Genomic DNA, 20,043 nt, shown 5'->3' on the forward strand with positions numbered 1-20,043 from the left:
AGGGTTTAAAGTAATACACCACCATGCCATTGCTTGGAATTGTTTTGAAAACTATTTCTCGGAAGAGACAGTTGTCCTAGGCAGTCCTTCCTGGTGGGATATCTTGCTGAAAAACTTGCAGCACTGAGTCAAGTCACTGATGAAAATAACATAAGATTTTATTTTCTACTTCAATCAGAGCACCTGAGAGGTTATGGTAAAGGAAAACTGAAGTATTTTGAAAATTATTTACTCAACAAATATTTATCAAGCACCAACTATGTGTTCTGTGCTATTTTAAGTATGGGGATAGGGCAGTGAATAAAATAGAAAATTACTGCTTTAATAGAACTTCACGTTCTAGAGGTTGTAAAAATAAACAATGAGCAGAACCCAGGATCCTCTGGTCAACTTCGGCATTAAACACTTTCATTTTGTAATTAAGACTCTTTGTAGCTATTAAAGCCCAAACGCAAAACAATATAATATCTGGTACTTGTTTAAGAATAATCCAGTAGGGATGGGCAATTATGGAACATAGAGATGAAACAAGATAGGTCATGTGTCAATAACTGTGGTAGCGAGTAGTGGGTGGTATGGGGCATTTATTCACTAAAATTTCCTCCCCACTTTGATGTTTCAAATTTCTTCATAATAAAAAGTTTAAGTACACTTCAGTTGATATTGAAATTCAACCTCGTATTCAATTCAGTCTTTCCCTCCCTCCAGCCCCAGCCTAAACACAAGTGGAGGGCCTCTGAATGGGATATGAGGAAGCTGGGATGACCTCTGCTGGCTCCTCTGGGGTGGATGGAGAGGGTTGGAGGTGAAGGGAGAGGGTAAGCAGTGAAAATATTCTTTTTTTTTAAATTTATTTTTTTAAATTGATTATGCTGTTACAGTTGTTCTATTCCCCCCTTCATTCCCCTCCACCCTGCCCCCCATCCCCACCATTACCCCCCTTTAGTTTATGTCCATGTGTCTCAAGTCCTTTAGGTTCTATATTTCCCATGCTATTCTTGCCCCCACCATCTATTTTCTATCTACTGTCTATGCTACTTATTTTCTGTACCTTCTCCCCCCATCTCCTCCTCCCACTCCCCTGTTGCTAACCCTCCTTGAGATCTTCATTTCTATGTTTCCACTCCTGATCTAGCTGTTCTCTTAGTTTGCTTTCGTTTTAGGTGTGGTTGTTAATAACTGTGAGCTTGTTGTTCTTTCACTGTTCATGTTTCTTTAAATTCTTTTTCTTAGATAAGTCCCTTTAACATTTCATATAATAAGGGCTTGGTGATGATGAACTCCTTGAATTTGATCTTATCTGAGAAGCACCTTATCTGTCCTTCCATTCTAAATGAAAGTTTTGCTGGATAGAGCAATCTTGGTTGTAGGTCTTTAGATTTCATGACTTGGAATATTTCTTTCCAGCCCCTTCTTGCCTGTAAGGTCTCTTTTGAGAAATCTGCTGACAATCTGATGGGGACTCCTTTGTAGGTGATTGTCCCCTTAGCTCTTGCTGCTTCTAGGATTCTCTCCTTCATTTTAATTTTGGCTAATGTAATTATGATATGCCTTGGTGTGTTTCTTCTTGAGTCCAACTTTTTTGGTACTCTCTGAGCTTCTTGGATTTCTTGGAAGTCTATTTCCTTTGCCAGATTGGGGAAATTTTCTTTTATTATTTGTTCAAATAATTTTTCCATTGGTGGTTGTGTCTTTCCCCCTTCTGGTACCCCTATAATTTGGATATTGGAGCATTTAAAGATGTCCTGGAGGTTCCTAAGACTCTCCTCATTTCTTTGAATTCTTGCTCCTTGACTCTTTTCTGTTTGGCCATTATTTGCTTTCTTCTGGTCCACTCCATTGATTTGAGTCCCAGTTTCCTTTTCATCTCTATGGGTTTTCTGTGGAATTCCATTCATTTCCCTTAGTTTAGCCTTCATATGTTTCTCTAATTTGTGGCTATAATCAACCAGATCTGTTAGGATCCTGATGACCAGTGTTTTAAACTGTGCGTCTGAGAGTTTTGCTATTTCTTCATCGCTTAGATTTATCTCTGGGGCTTTGAGGTCTTGCTGCGACATTTTTGGTCTGTTCTGGCCCTTTAAATGTGAGAAGCGGCGCCTTGGACCCAGGTCGCTGGGTTGTGACGCTGTATGTGGGGGCGTGGTCAGAGCGGGGAAATGGCGGCGCCCTCTACCGCTGCGGCCGGTCCAACCGCGCACTCGCAGATAGGCAACCGCAGTCAACACGCAGCACCGCCTCCACACTGTCTCCTCAGCAGTCGCTCACCCGGTGGGTTGCTCGGTCGCTCACTAGGTCCAATCCTGGGTTTGGAACCCGTGCGTCTGGATTCGCGCGTCTGGATTCCGCGCCTGGGTCTGTCCGACCGGAGCCCTCCTGTGCAACCCCTCACGAGACGCCGGTTTCGCCCCTTACCGGTCGGGCTGAAGAATTTGTTGTTAACGGACTTCCAAAAAGTTGTCTCTAAACTTGGTTGTGTGAGAAGGCACGGCACATCCACCTATACCTCCATCTTGGCGGAAGTCTAGCGGTGAAAATATTCTTGCTTAGATGGTGCCTTTGGTGGTTCTCTTTGGCCACAATGCCCTCTCTCTCTGCATTGCTGGAATTCAAAAGCCATTCCCTTGTGAGCATGGTCCCATGAGGAGAGTTGGAGCTTAGTTATTTTCTCAGTATCGACATGGTACTCGGAGTCAGGGTTGCCTTCCCAATGCCCTTTCTCCTTGGTTTGTGATAGAGTGCAGAGCCAGACAACCTCTTCCCTTCATTGTTCTCCAGGAGGAACTGGGCACCATTCTCTACATCCACGTGCCCATCTGTGCACCAAACCCCAGGTGGCACTTGTCAGTTTCCCTCAAGTTCTCCGTGCTGGTGCTCTTCTCTGGCCTCTGCTCTGTTCCAGGTGCCACAGCTCAGTGAGCCGAGCCAGGGAGGGACATCCCCTCTCCTGCAGGTCCCTAGTACCTCCAGTGAGTTCATTGGACCTCTTCTCACTTGGCTTGGTGGGGAAGAGCTGCCCCCTCCTTCACCATGGGGATGGGACAAGAAAGGGCCAAAGCACCTTCTCACCCCAAGCTTAAGACTTGGTGTGTCCCACACCTCACTGAATCCCAGTCTTCATTCCATATAACCCAGATAGACCTCACCAGAGGGAGGGCTGCAGGACCTGTCTAGCCATCTCTTTATGACCCCCAGGGAGTCACCTGGCAGCATTTTGGCTCTGGCTGTGGAAATATATCATGCTTATTGTAATCATTCTTGGAGCTTCAGCCAATATTTTAAGCCAACAGGAAAAGTCCTAAACCACATCCTGTTTTGCTGATTTTAGGAAGGTTCCCAAAGTGGTTTTAAGCCTCTTAGTTGTCTATTGAGGTGTTTATCTCATCTCTCAATAAAGGCACCTTTTGAATTTCTAAGTGCCTGTTGGGTCATTCTGTTTTCCTAGTGGAAAGTCTTACAAAAAGTGATTAACCACATTATAGTCAGCTGTTCATTATTCTAAAGGTGGATGATTAAAACAAATCTCACTGAGATAGGCAGCATCTTTGCCATCATTATTTTATTTATAGCTGATACTGACCTTTATTGAGCTCTGTATATGTGCCGGGCACTGTGTTAAGCACTTAGGTGTATTATCATATGTATTCTTCATTAGTCAATAAGAAGACCCTATTGACTGAAAGTGTAGGCCCTGTTATGATATCTTTATTCTACTTATGAGAAAAGAGTGGCAGAATAGTGTTAAGTAATTCTCTCAATGTTACAGCAAGTGATGCAATTAGAACTGGTTTCCAGGTTTCTCTGACTCCAAACCCCATCCTCTCTACCAATACTTTCTGCCATGCACCAAGCACAGTGTTTGGTGCTTATATAGATATAAGCTTCTGTCTCCAAACCTGTTCTAGATTTGAGAAGATCGAAGGCTCTTTCTCCTGGTTCTCCTGAGGAAGTCTGTTCATTGTTTGGGGGTCTCTGCCCTGATCCTGATCCCCTTAGTCAGGTACTGAAGAAAGACCAGTGCCCCCTCCCACATCCATTCACCTAGAAGTTGGGGAGGAAAGCAGGTACTCTGGCAAAGCTCAGGCCAAAAAAACTGATTTCCTTGCCACCTTCTTGGTCTCTGTTACAATTTCTATTCCATGGAGTATAACCAAGGCTCTGAAGTACCACTAAAAAGAAAATAATAGAAATATGATCACATCTCTCCCAGATGAGATTTCTCAATATTCCTACTACTCTCAGGAAAAGGCCAAATTCCCTAACAACCCTGGTCCAAGATACCAGTATTTCTCACCCAGTTAACACAACAGCCACCTAATCAGTCTCCTGGTCTTCATGCTTGTTCTTGTAGAATCCATTATTCACTCAGGGGCTAGAATGGAATTTCCAAAGTATAGATCCAATCATGTTACTCCCTGCTTAAAATTGTGAAATGGTTTTACAATGTTAAAGAATAAGTTAAACAAACTCTGTTTTCCCTGGCCCAAGAAGCCCACATAACCTGACCCCAACTCACCTCATGACATCACTGGCTGTGATTGTTCCTCTTGTTCATAACATTCTCACCACATGATCCTTTCTGTCCTTCAGAAAGGCATGTTCATCCTCATGGCAGGGCTTCTGTGCCTGATGGCCCTTCTGCTGAGAACACTTCCTTGGGTCCTTTAGGGCTAAGTCCTCCACTACTGACTTTTTTCAACTCAAAGTCACCTCCTCAGAATGACCTTTGTCACATGCTACCTACATCATCAGCCCTTATGCCACCTAAACTGCTCACCATATCCTATCACCTTACCTGAGTTTATCACTACCAGTGTTTTTCATTTGGTTGCATGTTCACTGTCTGTCTCCCTCATCTGTAATGTAAGTTTCTCAGAGGCAGAGATATGTGTTGCTCCTCACTGTATCTTCAGTACTATATAGCAGAGACCAGTAAACACATCAGTCTGATAGATAATTGTGGAATGATCTAATGGCTAAAGGCCCTGCATGCTCTGACAAGCTACATATTTGTAGTGCACTTTAAACATCTGTTACTTTTACTTTCTACTATTGATTCATCTTTCTGGTAAGAGCATGCTTGAAGGCTTGTAAAGACTAGCCTTGTAAAGGTACCTTGTAAAGATAGCTCTTTACCCACTCTTTGTTCACATGGATTAATGTGAGACTGATCTTCCTCCTTGGGTGTCTGGGGACAGAAAGATAGCCCAGACCTGAAAAATCAGTGAATCTAACTTCCTGGCCACCACAATTGATTCAGGTGGGTATGAACCAAATGGGTCAATGAGAAACCAGCCCCAAGACATTTACTGTACCTATTGATGGACAAATGTCCCCTTTCTCCTAGAGTTGGTAGGATGCAAGCCAGGAGTCCCAGTGCTAGTGAGCCAGGCTGAGCACGCGTCCATAGCAGATGGAGACAGGCCTGAGATACAGGGTAAATCCCAGGCCCAGTCACTCAGGCAAGTCACATGCACTGGATTGCTTTTGTTTATTTTAGACACTTTGACTTGGGTTTCTGGCAACTGTAACTAGAAGCTTCATGACCAATAGTTATCTCTCTAATTTCACTTCTCTTCATCTGTATAAATTGGTGATTATGTTCAGTTGCTAAACTTGAAAAGGGGTGAAGTGAATTAAGGGGTATTTTTGTCATGTAATCATTTTAGAGATAAGCCATCCTGACCTGAGATGGTGGCTCCATAATACTCTTAGGGACTCAGGTTTCTTCCATTTCATTTTATTTTCAGCCACCTAAACATGTAGTCATCACCTTATGGTAACAAGGTGATTAATGGACCTCCATCTCTGGGTTCCAGTTCAGACAGGAAGAGGGAGAACAAGGCAGAACACATGTGCTAGCAAAGTGTGACCACCAACCCCGTTGAAGGAGATTTTACAGACCATAAAATAACATTTTCTCCCCTATTTTCATTATAACATACATGGGACATACATTTTGCCATTTTAGTGATTTTAAGTGTATGATTTTGGTAGTATTAATTACATTCACTATGTTATGCAACAAATACCTCTATCTGTTTTTAAAACTTTTCATCACACCAAACAATTCCTTAACTATTAAGCAATAACTCTCCATTCCTATCTCCTGTTAGCCCCTGGAAACCTCTAATCTACCTTCCGTCTCTATGAATTTGCTTATTCTAGGTATCTATGAATGGAGTCATAAAATATTTCTCCTTTTGTACTTAGCTTAAGTTAACACAGTTACTGTACTTCAGTTAACAGTGTCTTTAAGGTTCATCTAGTTTATGGCATGTGCCCAGATTTCACTTTTTAAATTATGGCTGAATAATATTCCTCCGTATTTATATAACACATTACGTTTATCCATTCCTCACCTGCTGATGACAGTTGAGTTGTTTCCACCTTTTGGCTATCATTGTTCACAAAACAACTTCTAATTATACTTTATGGGTCAGGATTTTGTCACAAGGACTCTTATATTCAAGGAAGGCTGAAAAATATAATTTTCTTTCAAGTAGACAAAGTGGACTCCTAACCACCTTATTAGCTAAAAAGAAGTGAAGGTGATTAGGTAAGCAGCTAGAAGTCTTTGCAGCAGTCCAACCTTTTGCCAGAAAATGTCTTCCCATACATAGAACATATTTGCCTTTTCCCAAAGGAGACAACCACCTTCAATGTGCAGTCCTCTTCAACAGATCTGGGTGTGTCTTCTTTTATTCTAAACAAAAAAACAACTTACCTGCTGCCAGCAAACCCATCATTCAATAGCACAGATGCAACCAGATAACCAGAGGTCCTTTAAAAAACAGATATTAAGGCACACACAGCATTCACAGGTTCACATAAACTGTTAAATCCAGCTGAGCAGGAATAACATAATTTCTCTTTCCTAAGAATGGAAGAAGTTTCCTGCTAGCAAGGACGAACTCCCTTACCTATTACTAACCATCACTCTTTCATCTGGCCTCTGGAAGTCACTCCTTTTTCCAACTCTCCCTGGACTCATCTGAGGTAGATATAGAAAACACAAGCTTCCTGCTGGGCTCCAGTTTCTATTAGGGGTTTAATAGTCACAGGTTTCTACGTATCAAGATTGGGAATTACTTGGCAATATAGTTCTTTGATAAAACTAATAGGCTTCCAATATTTTCTAGAAGGGTATTCATAGCCAAACATCTTATCTGTACATAGTATTCAATCATGAAGAGTCTGCCATACTAAGCTTCTTTCATTTTCTCAAACTCATTATGTACCATGGCTTTTAACATGCTGGTCCAACTAGCTGGGACACAGTTCCCTACTCTTCACTGGCTATTCATCTTTATTTATTTTTTAAACATTTTTTTATTGATTATGCCATTACATTTATTCTATTTCCCCCACCTTTCCCCTCCATACTGCACACCCCTCCCCCACCATTCCCCCCTTTAGTTCATGAACACGTGTCTCAAGTTCTTTAGATTCTGTATTTCCCCTACTATTCTTAACCTCCCCACATCTATTTTCTATCTACTGTCTATGCTACTTATTTTCTGTACCTTCTCCCCCCTTCTCCTTCTCCCACTCCCCTGTTGCTAATCTTCCACGTGATCTTCATTTCTATGGTTCACTCCTGATCTAGCTGTCCTCTTAATTTGCTTTTGTTTTAGTTGTGGTTGTTGATAACTATGAGTTTGCTGTCCTTTCACTGTTCATCTTTTTTATCTTCTTTTTCTAAGATAAGTCCCTTTAACATTTCATATAATAAGGGCTTGGTGATGATGAACTCCTTGAATTTGGTCTCATCTGAGAAGCACTTTATCTGTCCTTCCATTCTAAATGAAAACTTTGCTGGATAGAGCAATCTTGGTTGTAGGTCTTTGGTTTTCATGACTTGGAATACCTCTTTCCAGCCCCTTCTTGCCTGTAAGGTCTCTTTTGAGAAATCAGCTGACAGTCTGATGGGAACTCCTTTGTAGGTGACAGTCCCCTTATCTCTTGCTGCTTCTAGGATTCTCTCCTTCATTTTCATCTTGGCTAATGTAATGATGATGTGCCCTGGTGTGTTCCTTCTTGGGTCCTAGTTCTTTGGGACTCTCTGAGCTTCCTGGACTTCCTGGAAGTCTATTTCCTTTGCCAGATTGGGGAAGTTCTCCTTTATTATTTGTTCAAATAAGGTTTCCACTCGTGGCTGTTCCTCTTCCCCTTCTGGTACCCCTATAGTTCAGATGTTGGAACATTTAAAGATGTCCTGGAGGTTCCTAAGCCTCTCCTCATTTTTTTTTTGAATTCTTGTTTCTTCATTCTTTTCTGTTTGGTCATTTTTTTCTTCCTTCTGGTCTACTCCCTTGATTTGAGTTCCAGTCTCCTTTCCATTACTGTTGGTTTCCTGTGCATTACCATTCATTTCAATTAGTTTAGCTTTCATATGTTTCTCTAATTTGTGACTAAAATCAACCAGTTCTGTGAGGATCCTGATCACCAGTGTTTTGAACTATGCATCTGAAAGTTTGGCTATTTATTCATCACTTACACTTATTGGCTCTCAGGCTCTGAGTTGTTCTTGAGCCATTTTTGGTCTGTTTGTGCCTGTTAAGTATGAGTAGCGGAGCCTTAGTTGTTTACCAGGGTGGGGCCACCCAGGTCACAGGTTTGTAATGCTGTTTTGTGGGGGTGGGGTCAGAGAGGGAGCAATGGCGGTCCTCTCTGCTCACCCAGTCCGTCCCACCACTCGCCCTGGCCTGTTTATCTGAGCGGAAATGTGCGAGCCGCCGCCGCCCTGCGCTGTGCGGTCTCAATGCTCGCCTCTTCACTGGTTTATCTGTATGCAAATGCTTGACCAACCACAGACAGCCAGCCTCGCCTCTTCCCTGTGTCCACCCGTAGCTAGCCCACACCTGGGATCCGCACCTTCAGCTGCTTGCACACCACTCGGTCAGGGATCTTTTTGGCCAACCCTCTCTGCTGCTGGCTTCACCCCTCTTACCGGTTTAGCTGAGCATTCCGTTGTCTTTGGACTCCATATTGTCAATTTTCTGTGTGGTTTGATTGCATTTATTGTTGTTAAAACTTTATTATTTTTAGATTTGGTTGTCCGTGGACGCAAGGTGTTTCTACCTACGCCTCCATCTTGGCAAAAGTCCTCATCTTTAAACATTCAGTTTAAAATGGAACTTCTGTGAAGCCTTCTTTCATAACCCTAAATGACGATGGTTGTGCTGGACCTGTACTTCCTGAGCAGAGCTCTTACCCGCCTTCCCTGTTGTCTTAGGTAGAGTTCCCTCAAAGCAGGGCTTGAGGCAGGGATTCAGGTGCACGTAATGTATATCTTCAGGAAAAATCCATAAGGGAGTGTGGGAAACAGCACAAGGAAAGGTAGTGTGATTTCTCAGAGGAGCAGCATTAGCATCACCTGGGAATTTGCTAGAAACAAAAGATGTTAAGAACCACCCTAGAGACTCTGGGGATGGAACCAGTGATCTGTTGTTTAAGCAGATTTTTAAGTGATCCTGATACACACTAATGTATGAGAACCATAGGAAATGGGGATAAAGTCGAACAAGGATGTGGTCCCAGGTAAAGTCTAGCCTTGGCCTGATCCATCGAGGACTCTAGAACATAAATTGTGGCGCAGAGTTGTCCCTGCCTCTGGTGAGAGGGCAGCACCCATGTATCAACCACTCATTGACTGCAGGCTGGTGAGGCAGTTTTTATCAGCCAAGAACAATTCTCCCAAGAAGGAGGCAACTGAAGGCAGGCAAAGTGGGTGGGAAGGCCAAGGTTAGGGCTGCAATGTACCAACACAGTAAAGGAGTCCTGGGCATCTGTGGGGTACCAGTGGCATCCACCACAATTTTTCTTATTTGCTAATTATCTCTGTCCTTTACCAATAGACTGAGTTCTGGGTGATCAAGACCAAGGTCTTTCTTGCTTATTGATTTGCCAGTGCCTATCACAGTGTGTGAAACAATAATAATTCATGCAATTAATTGGTTAAACACATGCTAATTGAGTGCCTTCTATATCCTGGGCACTGTTCCAGGGCCTTGTAGTATTGTAATTTAGATACAAATAACACAAACCACCTGTCCTCATGAAACTTTTTTGCTCTATTTGGGAAGATGAGAATAAACATACAAATGTGTGTATACCTATGTACATATTTGCACATGTGCCTAGGATAATGTCAGATATTGATAACTTCTATAAGTGAGAAGACAGAAATGTGGAGGGTATTATTCTAAGTAGGTCAGTTAAAGAAGGGTTCTCTAAGAAAATGACATTTGGGCTGAGATGTGAATGAAGTGAGGGATTGAATTATGACAACCATGGCAGAAACTTTTATGTAAATTCACAATTGTTTCAAAATAAGGGTGCTTTTTTTTTTTTTTTTTTGAGAAGGGTATCTCAGGAAAGAGCAGTCCAGGCACAAGGACAGATGGATAAATCTCAGGAGTCACCTGGCATTTCTGCACTGATAAAGAAGGAGGTGGCCGGGAGAGATAGACAGGGGCATGCTGTCTACTGTTTTCACTTATTTTTAAAACAACTTTAAACGTTTATCAGAGTGTACATGCACAAGATTTTTTAAAAATCAAGTAGGATCAAACAGACTGTAAAGAAAAGCAGCCGCCCCGGTCCCACTCCAGTCCCTCTTCCCAAAGGTAACCACAGTTACCCATTTCTGTCTTTGTTTAGCTCACTTCACCCCAAATATTGTTGAAGTAATTTTTAGTTCATCTATTGGTTATTCTAGTAATTTTTAATAACATACTTCAATCTTTCACTCTTTCATCAACTGTACACAGTGATCCCTTTGTAATATCAGGATGTCGCATCCTTTCCATTCCTCCCCTCCGCCTACTGTCCAGCTTATGTCCTGCTCTAGGCAGCAGGAACAGAACTTGCAAATACTTGGGTAATTTTCACCATCTCCGTAATTTACACCCATGTGGATGCCTTTACCTTAGAAGAGTTTTTCTCTTTTAACCCATGCTCCTTGGAAGAAGGGCACAGACAAAGGCAAGACTGGTTTCGTACCACCAACACCCAGCCCAGTTCCTCTTCCATCAGAGGTTTCCAAAGACTTCCATGCTCCTAAATTCTTCCATGTTGTCTTCTCATGTATGATCATTTTGTACTATTAAAACCCATGGGCACCATCCAAGTGTAGGTTTCATGGAAACTCCTTCTAATTTGAGAGCATCTTCCCTTCCCCCACTCACAGGGCTGGTTCTGATAGCTGTTTCTGATAGCTCTGGGAACGCAGCTCGTTGGGCCAGGAAGTGGCACATGATGAATTAGGTCAGTCAGTGTTTCTGTCCTGCAAATTTTTAGTTGGGACTAAAGCTGCTCAGTTTAGTCTGGGTGGGTTTCTGAATAGAGATAACATAAAATCTCAAAACCAAGCTTACATCTTGAGTATTGAAGAGTAGAGAAAGCAAAGCAATTTTTGTCAACTAAAAATAGGCAGAGATGATTGACTGTAAAGCATTATGCTGAGTGAAATAGGCCAGGCATTGAAGGACAAATACCATATGATCTCACCTTTGACAGGAAGCTAAAGAATAAAACAAACAAGCAAACAGAATAAAAACAAAGACACTGAAATAGAGAACAAGTGGGCAGCGACCAGAGGGGAGAGGGAAGGGAACTTAAGGGGGAGGGATTTTGAGGAACAAGTATGAAAGACACAGAGATGAGGACTGGGGGGGGGGGATGGGAGAGAGGGGGGAGACCGGGCGGGGGGGTGCGGTGGGATGGGAGAAATAGATTAAAAAAAATGTACTTGAAAAGTAACTAAATAAAATTTAATATTAAAAAAAAAGAAAAAATAGGCAGAGATGAAAAAGGGAGTGACTGTCAAGATTCTCATTGGCTTTGACTTTCTGGCTTCAGCTCCTTACTAAGGCCTGATTGTAGCTTTGCCCCAGTGATTTTTTAAAAATATTTATTTATTTTTTTTTTTAGAGAGAGGGGAAGGGAAGGAAAAAGAGTGGGAGAAAAACATCACTGTGTGGTTGCCTCTCATGTGTCCCCTACTGGGGACCTTGCCTGCAACCCAGGCATGTGCCCTGACTGGGAATCGAACAGCAACCCTTTGCTTCACAGGCCCGTGCTCAATCCACTGAGCTACACCAGCCAGGGCCCCAGTGATTTTTAAAACACGTTGACATCCTTACACACACATACCCCCTCCCCAGCCTTCACCAGTTTCTTTAAAAAACCCCAATGATTTACAGACAAAATGAACTGACAAAATGCCGCCTGCTATAGACTGGGCTCCTTAGGAGGTAGGAAACTTGTCTTTGTATTCTACGAAGTGTTAAGCAGAATTCCCTGTACACAGTAGGCACAGAAGAAACATTTACTGAATTGAAACAGCTTTCAGTACTCCTCCCTAAACCACTTTCAGGGGGCACTGACCCCTCTTGAGATGAGAGTAAGTAACTCTGAGAGGACAAGTGGAAAAAAAGACAGAGGTCCTGTGCCAGCTGCTCTCCTAGCTAAGAGTCCAATGGAAGAGGGTGAGGGAAGAAGCCTTAATAAGGGAATCAAATGTCAGCTGTGAGCTGTCTACACACCTCCAAGTCTCCTGCTATGTAAGTGGGATCAGAGAAGGTCATCAGCAAACACAGAGAGAGAGCCTGGCTCCATCACTAAAAGGATAGATAGTGCTTTGAATCTCCTGGGTGGCTGATTGTTCTGGTGAAAAAGCCCTCTAGTGGTGAAATAGAAGTTATATCTACGCTTAAAAGCAGACTCGAAGCACCCATGTGCACACACCTACACATCAACTGAATGAAAGGATGAGGTCATCTCCTAGTAAGTAGGGAGGCAGCATTGGGAACTAACTAACGGCATCCCTGCCTCCTCACTCCCACTCCAGTCAGGTGTTCTGACTTGCTGCAAATGCAGGTTCAGGACTTCCCATACTCTGTGATCAAAGGCTCAGTACAGAGCTCCATTCTTTTTACCTGTCCCTTTCTCTCCTTCAGAAGAATTGTTCACATCCTCACCCATGATTGTCATCTTCATATGCCTGAGCTCCTGACCATTTCCCCAAACCCAACGCTTTCCTACCTGGATACCTGATTCCTTCTGCTAAACTTTCTGAACACACTTTGTCTGTCTGGTTTGACAGAGTTGAGGAGGTGGAGACAGAGATGCTCTTGTTTTACTGTGGTTCTGGTGAGTGGAGTGATGGATGCACACTCTCCTTTAGCTCAAAGTCCACTGACCTTTCACCTACATGGTCCTGTTTTGAGAAAAGATCTTTCTCATCTCTGTTGAAGTGAGGAAAGAAACAAACAGCTCCTGGAATGACTGCTTTTGGTCATTATTAATTATTTAATGTTGTTTATGTTTCACTTCCATGTTACATGTGGTCTTTTTTAAATTGAGAGGCAAGTTTTCTTTCTGGGAAAAGAAACCTCTAGAGAAGGCCCTGTGCATTCCCCCATCTCCTATCATTCATTTTGATTGTGTGGCAAATTTTCAGTACTATTTTCTCTCCACAAATCAATGTTTGTAAACCACAATACATGCATATGCAATTAAATGCACAAACCCACAGTATACCTATATCCAGGCATGTATAGCTACACTTGCAAACAGCTATACACTTACAGCAAACACATTTGTATGGCCCATAACATTGCATGCAGGCACAGACTTGTATTTACATGCCTGCTTTACTCTACAAGAAACTCAGAACTCATAATTAAATTGAACACAGCACAGGTGAGCATTCAAACACAAATGTGCTTGATTATATATCTGAACCTATTCATGTACATGCATGTATATATAACATCAAGAACCAACTCTTTGAGTGACCTTGGCACAAAAGAAAAAGTAGCAAAATCACGAATAAGTTGTGTGCTGCATTTAGAACTCTTCAATACATTGCTGCTACTCAGTCATCTGTGTGGAATTTCTCAGACAGCCAGAGATGGCACCAGGGGAATATATATGTCTATGATTACCTCCCATTATATTTTTGTACAGTCAAATAACATTCAAACACGGCAGTTGCTTATGGCTACAACTCAGGAACTGCATAAATAACCCAAGCAGCCTCAATTCCAAACACTGGCCTCTGGGTATCCATCCCATTGGGCCACAGAGAAAAAAAAATAAGGCATTCTGTGGACTGTTTTAAGTTAACTCAGTTAGTCTTCAAGTACATTCCAGAACACATAGTAATAAGAAGATGGTTAAATGCTGGTCTTTTGCGACACTGGCTATTTCTAAGGGAGATCTTACTTTTGGATGTGCTGTGGCATTTTCACTTTGGACTAAGAAGACATCAGACTTAACCTTACCTGTCTTCTGTTCTAACTTGGAAAGGATGTTAACAAATGAACATCCCAGGGATCTTTGGAAAGAATCTGACATTTTCAGTGACTTTCCCCTCTTGAATCCATCACACACATTCCCAATGCAGGAATGTTAAAATATAGGATGTATATTCATAGATCAATATTTCTCACTCCTTTTCCCAAGTCTCTGATATGTGTATGACAGAGAATGTATACAATTAGCTCCTTCTTTTAGAAGTGCACGATTATATGGAATAACCAGTTCCAGGTCTGATCTGAGCACTTGTCTCTGGTGTAAACCAGAGATCCAGAGAAAGGAGGGTAGAGATCCAGAAAAAGTCTTGTTTTGTGAGGAACAAGAGTGAGACAAAGTATATACAGATGTGCCTGTGACAACACTTTTTGCCCTCCCAAGCGAGCCATAGAACCGACGTCCAGAGTGTCAGGCCCCTTTAAGAAGACTCGATCTTTCCCAATGGGCTCCAGCAGCACCCGCAGCAAAAGGCAAACTTGCCTGGCTCATGGGTGATGGGAGCTGGGATGGGGAGAGGGGTGGTGGGGAGGGAGGAGTTGGACACCACATTGGGTGAAAGCCGTGAAAGCACCACAGTGCGCTGAGATCTTCTCTCCCCTTCCTCTTTCCTTAACCCTTGCCAGAGCTGAGGAACAATGTTGTGGTGCAGCGCAAGGAGCTGGGGCTCCAACTGCCCCGAGCTCCCCAAACTTTGAGCAGAGCGTAGGCTTGACTAGACAGAGCCGACAGCGACAGGGCGTAGGGGAGGAGGACCCTTGTGCAGCCGAGGTCTTTAGCCCAGTCGCTAGAAAGGCTGGGGTGGAGCAATGGTAGTGACAAGCTGGTAGCTGCAGTTCAGCTCTATGGATCTAAATGAAGGCCCTGCGTTTGGAAGGTGGAGGCGGGTCAACGGAAAGGGAGCTGTCCGTTCAGCACCATGAACCCCTTTTCCCTCCACTGAAACGGCCGGCCCCAGCTCCTGGACTGTCTTTTCTCCAGTTTGAGCGGGGGTGTTGCGTGCAGAAGAGCTTTCCTCGGAGGCAGAAAAGCAGTGAACACTCTTCTCAGCGACCCGCCTCCCAGCAGTGCTATTTTTTGCCATCCGCCCTCACCCCCAGCACACACGTTCGCTCACCCACAAGCACACACACGCGCGCACACACACGCATACACGCACGCGCGCGAGTGCGCGCGCACACACATACACACAGAGACCTCTCTAGATTTCTTTGCTTTGAGTCTCCCGGGGCTGTGAGGAGCCAGGCGTATCTCAAACCGAGCTGACAGCTCCAGGCTCCGGAGCCATGCTCTGCACGGACTCTCATCTTTACCAAGCTCCTGAGGAATGAAAGGAACCCAGGGATCCTCAGAAGGCAGCAGTGATGTGGACCAACCCCCTGGAGCCTGCACCCTTCCGAGGGCCATAGGAAGACCGAGGAACTGGAGAGAGCTCCAGACAGGAAATTTCAGCTTTCCTAAAGTCCCTGTGGATGCTGACAAAAGGAGATACGAATTTTTGGAAGAGCCTGTCCTAGGTTACCCAGCTGCAGAGTGATTTTTTTCCTCTGGCATTGAACTTCCCCTCCAACCCCCAGCCATTCAGAATACCATGAAGAATTATGAGGATGTGTGACAGAGGTATCCAGATGCTGATCACCACTGTGGGAGCCTTCGCAGCTTTTAGTTTAATGACCATTGCAGTGGGCACGGACTACTGGTTATATTCCAGAGGTGTGTGCAGGACTAAATCTACAAGTGATAATGAAACCAGCAGGAAGAATGAAGAAGTAATGACCCACTCGGGGCTCTGGAGGACCTGCTGCCTGGAAGGTATTTACAAATTCCTCTCAGTGGCCCCTAATAATCCATTTCTGATATTCTGATATTCCACTGGGGGATTGGGGGAGGTCGAGGCAGTGAATGGAGGGAAAAACAATGGTTCAAATTAGTGTTGAGAAGGTGCAGACGTCCAGACTGTTCCCAGCAAGACCAGTGCTGTGTTGTATGGGATGAAGGGGTTGGATCTTATTGTTTTTTGTATAAGCTTCATGATATGAGGTTTCATAGCACTCTAGCAGCGTCTACAATTAAGAAGAGTCCTCAAATACAAAAATCCTTCAACATGTTGTGAGCTGCTTTGATCTCTGGCTTGAGATGGGGGTCTTTGGTTCTGCTTAAATTGTATTTCAGTGGGAGGGGGGAGGTAGAAATAAGGAAAGGAGGAGAGAGACAGAGACACACAGAGAAAAACAGAGAGAGAGAGAAAGCAACTCCTTGACCTAGTCTGATACACTCTAAGCTATTCCTTATTTATCAACATCATCTTATCAGTTTCTTCTGAGTTTGGTCTAACTAGATATTTTCATGAACTTCCATTGCCAACCAGTTCCACACTAACATATGTGAACTCATGCACACACACACACACATACATTTTAAGAATATTTCCTTTTTAATACACATTTTATTATTTTTGGATAAAAACAAAACTAAAGTCTTGGTATTTGGTATCCACATGTCTTCTTTCCTAAATCATCCCAACACCCAAAAATACATTTCCATTATATTTGCATAAGACTAATTCTCCAAGAATGGTAGCTTATTGTTTCTAATTTAGAAAATTGATAGTTGGCTCTCAATTATAATGAAGAGAACAGATCAATTTTAGAATGTCAAGCTCTTGGGTTTAAACTTGCCTTCACTACACCAGGAGTCACTCTTAGCTTTACTAGACAATGGCTGGATGTCAGTGGTAGAGAATAGAAAGAGAAGAAAATCAAAGCTTTTGGGGGCTGAGGGAAGGCCCTGGTTTAATGGGTTAGAAGGGAGTTTTCAAGGGCTTCTAAAGAAACTGTGAAGCTTGTCACTCTCATGGGTAAGAAAAGCTGGGATTTCTACATGGTCTTCTCCCCTGTTCATCATTGGTTCTCCATGCCTACATTCTCACTGGCTGGCACTCATCAGGGCTTCTTGAGAACTTGCATTTATGTCAATCGTTTAGGAAATCATGCTATGACATCACTTGCTAGTGTAATATTGCTTCATTCCCTGGCCTTCTTCCCATGTTCTGACAGTCTGAACAACTGCTCTCTGACTGCAAGACTTACTACATTTGAGTCTGTTTCCAATGCAAATTTGCAACTGGTGGGAAGTCCAGGAGGGAAAAGACTATTTAAAATGCAAAAATAATCACTGTACATGAAGTCGGAATACCTGGGTAATGCTGCAAACTATCTGCACAGCCTCGGCTAAAACATTTGACCCCTTCAACCCTCAGTTTATTAATCTGGGAAATGATTAATTTGGAACCGATGGTCTTAAATTAGCCCTATCCAAACCTCATATTTTATCCAGTGTGCTGATAGAAATTAAAGAATAATTGTTTAGAAAACAAAAAGCTAATATTTGTGATCATTTGCTGTTGGGTATGGCAAAGTCATTTACCTTAGGGAAATTCTATAATTTGCTTTCTTATATTGACAATAAGGAATTGAATGATCTTTTGTAAAGCTGTAGTTTTGTGGATGTTTTGATGCCTACATTATTCTAGGGATGGCATAAGAAATGATCTGAGACTCCTACCAATATCTACACATGTAGACCATGTTTCAGTTATTTGATTCTTTTGACTCTTGCAATTAAACCTCAGAATGCACAATTCAACACCAGTTCTAGCTTCCCCCTTTAGTACCTATGTATGATTCCTGAACCTTTAGCATTTCCCGACTGAACTTTTCTCTTTTCTCCAACATCCTGTCTTATGTCCACACCTGGACATGGGGGCAAATTCTCAAAGAAATTTGAGCCCCACCCAGGCATTCTGTGAAAAGTGGGAATTTGAATTAAACAGGAATTGATTGAATCTAAAATATGTTCTTGGTCAGATGAATTCTTTTGAGAAAATTTGTTGCAGTCTCCATGCAGTTTGATCCAGCTACTTTTTTTGTTTACATTTTTGAAGTACTAAATACAGTAAGAGGCATAAACTTTAATGAATCACAATCAAATTTTAGCTATGTGTACACCCATGTAACCAATGTGTACATGGGCCCAGCTGAAACTGAAGCCAAGATTTTTCTTGGAGGGTTAGGGGAGATGAAAGAGGGTATAGGAAGGATAGATGGTGATAGAAAGAGACTTAACTTGGAGTAGTGAGCACACAATACAGTGTACAGATGATGTGCTGTGGAATTGGGCACCTGAAACCTGTATAATTTTGCTAACCAGTGCCACCCCGATATATTCAATAAAAAAGAATAAACAAACAAATAAGTAAATGCTACAACCGCTATTAAAAAAGATTTTTCTTCATGTAGTGACTATACCAAGTGTTCAAGGAATTTGCAGGAGCTTCTGCGTTCTGCATGGGCAGACACATGCAGTAGATAAGCCTATGCTCTGATGGAATGAAGGTGCACAACCATTTTCTGTTCAGTATCTCCCAGAATCTCAACATCTTCATTTTTTCTTGCCCTTTAGGTGTCAGAGGATAATTACAGGGTAGAAGTAGGGGTTTTGTAGCTCATTTTTTTTAGATATCAAATTAGAAGAGTCAGTTCATCCACACTTTTTTAAGAACCATGAGAGAATGTAGCCATTTTGTCCAAAAGAAGAGAATGCTCAGCAGAAACATGACAACTGTGTGCAGATATCTGAAGAGCTGTCATGAAAAAGAGATTTGAAATGCTCTGTATGGCTTCAAGGGGTAGATGTGGGAGCTAGAGGTAAACAGGTTTTACCTCCGTATAAAAATGTATCCAGTGTAGAGTAGGAAGCTTTAAGAGGTGATGAGTTCCCCACCACTAGAGATAATTCAAGTATAAGAAAGATATTCAAGTACATCAAATGCTTTCAAACTTGGCTAGTTATCAGAATCACATAAGGAGCTTAAAAAGTAGATTATCAGATCCCACAACTAGATTCTCTATTTCCATAGGTCTGCAGTAGATAACTGGAGTCTGAATTTTCTAAAAGTCCTACAAGCTATTATGACATTAAAGCCAATGTATACTGAATATTTACAATGGGCCTAGAGATGACTACATTTGTTAGGAAGGATCACATTGCTGAAGCAAGAGAAGGAATGTTTCTAGTTGTCATTTCTATAACTCACCATAATGTCATTTATATTAGCATTTACCAGGAGCTAGGACTGTTCTAAGAATTTTGAAAAATTAATTTTCTCCTTCAAAGGAGCTGAGTGATATAGGTGTTACTACCCTCACTTTATAGATGGGGAAACTGAGGCTGGAGAAGTTATATAACTTTGCCAAGGTCACATACTTCAAGTCAGCAGTCACTTCACCTAAGCCATGTTGCTTCTCAGAGCACTTGCTAGAGAACATTAACTCATGCTCTGATGGATATAGATTGCTGCTATAATGTATAGACATTGGCTTTTGAAAATGCCCAGACACATGGGTCTTTCCATTCCAATGCCCCACCTCCCAGAACACTCAGCATGCCTGCGCAGTGTCTGCAGGGGCACAGGAGCCACCAGACAGGCGCAGACTCAGAGGCAGCAAGGACATGCTTGGAATGTAAAAACAATCGACCTGTGTAGAGATACCCACACTGAGAAACCAAAATGAATGCCTGACTCATTATCTAGAAAGCACTCAAAGCATTCACGGAGTAGTGCCCCAACCTGCTGTGGGTTTTCAATAGCAACGTGTGAATTTGAATGAGAACATGCTTGACATGTGATGCTCTAATTGGGAAAACCTCTTTCTTGAAGTC

At 42.5% G+C, this 20,043-nt stretch overlaps 1 protein-coding gene across 1 annotated transcript in view; it reads left to right on the top strand.

The window, feature by feature from the left end:
- Window positions 1–15,510: 15,510 nt before the first annotated feature.
- CACNG3 (calcium voltage-gated channel auxiliary subunit gamma 3) overlaps window positions 15,511–20,043 on the top strand; it is an 88,403-nt gene continuing 83,870 nt past the window's right edge. Inside the window, exon 1 of the mRNA XM_037137165.2 lies at window positions 15,511–16,134. Coding sequence (XP_036993060.1) covers window positions 15,924–16,134 — 211 coding nt within the window. The 5' untranslated portion in view covers window positions 15,511–15,923. The remainder of the gene's footprint in view (window positions 16,135–20,043) is intronic.

Source organism: Artibeus jamaicensis, unplaced genomic scaffold (assembly GCF_021234435.1).
Source record: "Artibeus jamaicensis isolate MK-2021 breed Jamaican fruit bat unplaced genomic scaffold, CSHL_Jam_final contig_700, whole genome shotgun sequence".
Lineage (NCBI taxonomy): Eukaryota > Metazoa > Chordata > Mammalia > Chiroptera > Phyllostomidae > Artibeus > Artibeus jamaicensis.